This window comes from Salvia splendens, chromosome 7 (genome assembly GCF_004379255.2).
Source record: "Salvia splendens isolate huo1 chromosome 7, SspV2, whole genome shotgun sequence".
NCBI classification, from domain to species: domain Eukaryota; kingdom Viridiplantae; phylum Streptophyta; class Magnoliopsida; order Lamiales; family Lamiaceae; genus Salvia; species Salvia splendens.
Window position 1 is genome coordinate 30,340,509 of NC_056038.1, and position 5,821 is coordinate 30,346,329.

The 5,821-nt window shown below is 38.1% G+C and overlaps 1 protein-coding gene across 2 annotated transcripts; it reads right to left on the bottom strand.

Moving 5' to 3' along the window:
* Positions 1-240: 240 nt before the first annotated feature.
* LOC121741829 (polyadenylate-binding protein RBP45-like) lies at positions 241-4,987 on the bottom strand. 2 transcript variants are annotated; one of them, XM_042134755.1, is made up of 7 exons: positions 4,578-4,987; positions 3,978-4,446; positions 2,193-2,248; positions 1,972-2,102; positions 1,782-1,878; positions 1,527-1,694; positions 241-630 (listed from the first exon to the last, which is right to left on the bottom strand). In XM_042134755.1, exons 1-7 carry the CDS (start codon positions 4,860-4,862, stop codon positions 628-630), a joined length of 1,209 nt encoding a protein of 402 aa, XP_041990689.1. In that variant the 5' UTR covers positions 4,863-4,987; the 3' UTR covers positions 241-627. The 2 variants fall into 2 exon arrangements, with proteins under 2 accessions (XP_041990689.1, XP_041990688.1); XM_042134754.1 differs by having other exon boundaries at positions 1,527-1,700; positions 4,578-4,986.
* Between the last annotated feature and the right edge of the window lie 834 nt (positions 4,988-5,821).

Below are 5,821 nucleotides of genomic sequence, written 5' to 3' on the forward strand. Positions count from 1 at the left end.
CAGATACGAGATATCCATCATAGTCACTATGGGCGTAATTTCCCAATTGACACATCAGAGGAAATCAATGTTGGACTTATTGGATCCTTAACAATTCATGCGGGGATGGGTGTCGGAATAGGTAAGCACTCATCTTAGGGTGATTTCACTTAAGTTACAGATTCAAATAACTCAAAGAGAATGGAATGAATGTGTCTATTTATCTATCTCTTGATTCAAAATGAGAGCAGCATGTTTTGAGATTACACATAGAAAAAGTGCAATATAATGAAACGTAAGACATGAACATGTTCCAGTCAATCCCTCAGCTCACATACGCAAAACAAAACCGTCTATAGACGCCAGTGCCAAATCACATTAGACAAACAAAAATGCAGATCAAAATAGACATGAAATTTAAGAAGAGATTGTTTTGATTCTGATGCAAAAAAGAGAAACTAGTTTGAAGAAAAACTGCGCCAAATTTAGTTCAACTACTCATCAAGTAGAAAACACTCTCTAGCCAAAAGGAGTCTTGAATATATTAGGTAGCTGCTATGATCACTTTAGACCAACAGCTAACCCATCTTTGATAATCTCCATTGTGCTACATCCAGAAGCTGCTGTGCATCCTCTGATTAACACAGTTCACTGCAGACGAGAATCTTAATCAATACAACATGGAAAGAACTATTCAACTAATGGGTATATGCATTATTTGTACATGACAATCAGAAAGGGACCAACCACACGTCCCCTAGATCGCCAGATACAAGCATCACTCTCCAGATGGCACAACACCAACAAGAGAGTGAGGGTCACAAACTTTTAGACGTTCACAAAAAATAACAAGATCACATAATGCTCTGAGCCTAGACTTTGTTAGTATAATTTCTCAGAAACTCAGTATCAAAAGTAACAGCATTGAAATAAATTACACAGGCTCTGCAAAGAGCTTACTTAAATTTTTTCATAGTTTAACTGTTAACATTATTACAATAGAAGCATAGCATGGATGTAATCCAGTCATAGATCCAGAAAGCACTTAACAAACGAACCACATGAAATTTTTTAATATATGAAATGTGTTAAACACAATAAAAGAGACATAAAGATGATATATTAAACAACAAGATTATGATAAAGCCTCCAGAAAATAGAGGAAAGTAGAAGCTGAGAAACGTAACTAAAATGATGTGGAAAAAGCATACTGTATGTCACTAATACATACTCCTTCCTTCCCATAAAAATATGTGCATTTGAAATGGTACGAGAATTAATGCGTAATTGGTTAGTGTTAGTGGATAGTGGGACCCACATTATTATTAGTGTTTAATGAGTTGTAATGGTAGGTCATAGTGGTATAAGTTGTAAATAAATTTATGTATATATGTAATAAGTTGAGGACAACTGTCCATAAATAGAAATGCCCATATTTTTATGGGACGGATGAAAATGGAAAGTGCACATATTTTTATGGGATGGAGGGAGTACTTATTTTTCACATATGCGCCTATGTTTCATCATAATATTTTTCACATATGCACCTGTGGTTGTTGCTGTTGCTGCTGCGGTGGGGGTGGGTAGTTCCCATATCCAGGATATCCTGCATAGTACAAATTAGGGTCCTGTGCTTGTGGAGCATACCCATAGGTTTCATATCCGGTGGGGGTATATCCATAGTACCCACTGCCACTCCACTGGTTCGGGTCAACCTGAGGCTGGAAGTTTAGATTGATGAGACCCATGACAGTAGAAAGGCAACCTAGGATACTGAAATGAGAAAATCAGATGCAGTTAACCTGTTTGTTTGACGGACTATGGCCCCATGACAAACGAATACTCTGTCCTCCCAGCGGGGTTCCATTCAGGATCCGAAGTGCATCTTCAGCACAGCTTCTGTTATTATGCACAGAACATGAGAAGGTTGGAACCCCTGAATCTGTGACAAGGAACAAAAAAGAAGAAACAACTGCCAGTTTCTTAACTTACCTCTCAGCATATTGGACGAAACCACATCGTTTTCCTGTAGGTATCTTTACATGGAGCAACTGTCCATGTTGTCCAAACACCTGCCTTAGAAGCTCCTCGTCGACATTGGAGTCCAAATTCCCAACAAAGATCTGGATGGACAGAAATACAAAAACATGAATAAAACTACATTTTAATGTAGTAAGAAATTAACATAATCAATCTTCTCCAGATATACTAACAGTGGTGTTAGTTGGATCATCCTCGCTTGGAGTTCCTTGTGAAGTTTGGTACGAGCCTGCAATTTCAAAAGATAGTCGGTTAAGGAATGGGGGAAAAGGAGTCAGAGAAGGAAGTCAAGCAACACTGATGTCTTTCCTTGATTGGCATATCGAATACAAAATCAATTACCAAAAGAAAGTCAACAGTCGCCACACTCAACCCAGATAGAACATACAAACATCGAATTAGTTTTATTTTAAGGGTGCATTAGATGGAAATTTTGAGTATAATCGGGTTTTAATGCATCATTTTGTTTATATTACTTATATTATGAATATTTTATGATTACTTGCTCGTTTTGATGAAACTGAAAAAAAATGGAGTCAAAATAGTGTACAAAATAACCGTGACAGAATATGGATTAAATAGAAGTTCATAGGGAAAAAAGAACAGCAGAGTGATGATTAAGATTGCGAAAAGAATCAAGCAACATGTATTACACAGTGCAACACGCATTGCTGATTCTTTTCACTTACTCAGTTTCAAGGCAAACAGGACAGAAATGGAGAGAAACCAGTACAGGATAGCTTATGCAGAAAACATGAAAGCATTGCACCAGATGGAGATTAAGAGGAAGAATGGGAAAAAAAGAAAAAAGAAAGAAGAATTTGGTGTTCCTTATTGAGTCTATACATTCAATTCTTCTGCATGTTACAGCCCAACTCTCAATAACTATAAGCACTATGATATAATAAGCAATCATCGATTTAGATTGTCTTGTTAGAGCATCAAAACAAGCAATACTACATTCAACCTCAAAGTTGGAAAATTATCTTATACCCCCAACAATAATCAGGTTTATTTTTGCATTATTACATGAGCAATATGAACAAAATCTTTGGCCATATCTGGGATTTATACAGCAATAAAGTAACACCATTTGCTAACAATGGAACTAATAGAAAAATGAAATTCGTATACTTCACTCCTAATGGTCACCGACTTGGACCCTATGAAGACTATAAAATGAAAGACAAAAGTGACCAAACCAAGCGAGAAGAAAACTAGGCAATTGCCTAAACAATGCTGCAAATTCTGCATACTGTAAGCAGTTTCACTGACCTTGATCATCGCCTAACCCCTGTGGTGAGCCTTTTCTAACAGGAGTTGATACAGTTATAAGTGCTTGGAGAATAATAGGACCATAACAAAAAAGAAAGTCTAATAATCATCATCTAATGACACAAAGGAAAGTGGTGCATGGATATAGAGAGATTAGTGAGGCTGTAATTAAAATTGTATAAGAAGGCTTGAATAAAAAAGTAATTTGACTGGAGCTTAGAAAGTAAAAGGAAAACCTGAAGGAACCAAATAGTAAGAAACATAAATAAAACTGACCTACTCAAAACCAGGCACTAAAAGGGTTATCATTTCAGCTGATATTGGTGGTTCCAGGCCCCTATATGATAGAGCCTCCTGACACCCTGCTTTGAGACAACCGGAGTTTTTTATGAGATTATGCAAGTATTAATACTTCATAACCTTAAAGTTTTAAATACTGGAAGGAAATGACGGCCGTTAGCCCTGCTTATCTTAAAGAAATGAAAGAAAGCAACTTAATAGCATTGCTCGACAAAGACACATCTATACTCCAAATATTCCGAAACATAATAGCCACCAATGTACGGGAACTGCAAACTTGAAAAAAAACAATCATAGAACGAGAACTGAAAGATAACAGCACAAGTAGGTGCAATTTGGTTTGATGATCTAGCGCCAAACAAAAGCTTGAAGAATTTGTATACCTTTAGTGATCTGACCGCCAACTTTTTGTTTATTAGCAGCCGGGCCAATTCGCATGGGCCTAGTGGAACAGAACCTTCCATTCATCTCAGTCATGGCTCGCATTTGTTCACTTTCATCACCAAACCTCACAAATCCATAGCCCTTTGTGCGTCCTGTGACCCTATCTGTAACAACCTTTGCCCCTCTAACTGAAGGATAAACTGCTCTAAAAGTTTCTTGAAGCATGTAATCAGTGACATCAGCTGCCAAATCTCCAACAAAAACGGTGTACTCGGGAGCATCATCACGTTTTTCACCAGCACCCATGGATGCCCAGTTCAATCTGAAGGTTTGCTCAACATTTGGCATTAGAGTGCCCTTGTATGTCTGCAGGTTCCTTTCTGCAGCAGCATGACTAGCAAACTCAATGAAGCCATAACCTTCTGATTGGCCAGTTTGCTTGCTGCGGATAACTTTAGCAGAGACCACCTACAAAAATAAGGAAAGAATTCAACGACACAAAGACAACGAAACGTGTTGCCTGTTCGCAACAATGAAAATGATAACTCCAATTCAGCCAGGAAAGGGAAACCGTTTAATTCCTAGATATGCATCTTTACCTCCCCGGCGGTGGCAAAGCAGCTATACAAATACTGTTCGTCCATCCAGTATTGCAGATCTCCGATCCACAGACTCCGAATTCCATCATCCACAGTCTCCTGGGGCTGAGCCGTGGGCGGCGCGGCGTACTGCTGAGGCTGCGGTTGTTGATAGTAGTAGCCTGCGGTAGGAGGTTGCTGCGGCGGAGGAACCTGGTACTGCGGCATCCACTGGTGAGACGGCTGTTGCGGTGGTTGTTGCTGGTATTGCGGCGGAGGGGGCACCATGGAGCTAGCCGGCTGCATCGTGGTCGTAGGCGTAGATTAGATGGTGAGCGACGAGAGAGGAACCCTAATTAGGGTAATAGGGAGGATGATGGGATAGAGAATTAGGGCACGGGAGGATGAGGAGGAGATGTAGAGATTTTTACAGCTACGGTGGACGATAAATATATACACTCTTACTACACGTCAGCATACATACACGGCAACTCCAAGTTTTGGTCAATTCAAATACCATATGGTAATTTTGATTACTTTTGCAAAAATTGTGAATTTTGAAAAAATATTTACCAATTACCCCATTTGTGTGACACTATAACTAGGCACGAAATTTAAGCAATATAGAAAATTTTGAATAGAAAAAAATTAATGAAATACGAATCCAAATTTAATATTTATACTGTATAAAAAAATTTAAGTGAAATTCATTTACTAAAAATAATACTATAAAAATGAAATGATACATTAAATAAAAACATTCAAAAGTAAAAGAAGTATGACACATTATAAAAATAAAATGAGACATTAAATAGAAACATCCGAAAATAAAAGAAGTATGACACATAATGAGTTTGGAGTTTGGAGAAAATATAAAAAAAATCTAATCAAACTAAGTTGATGAATCCGCGAATTTTTGGTGGTGAAGCGAATTTTTGGTGGTGAAGAATGCTGGTAGAGAATAAAGATCACGACACAATAAATTTACGTGGTTCGATTTACTGAGGTAAATCTACGTCCACGGGAAGAAATGAGGGCAGAGTTGTATTGCTTGATCTGTTTTCTTACAGCTTACAATACAGACTTGCTATTTTGTATTTGATCTCTAGAAAGCGAGAGAGTCTAACCCTATCTATCTGATCTAGGTTCTATTTATACATTGAACCAAGATCGTGGCATGCAGCCATTTACTAGGTAGTGGATGTCGTGGAGATCGTGGCGATCTTGCATGGGTCCACTATCCTGCATGAGTTAATGACTGCTTG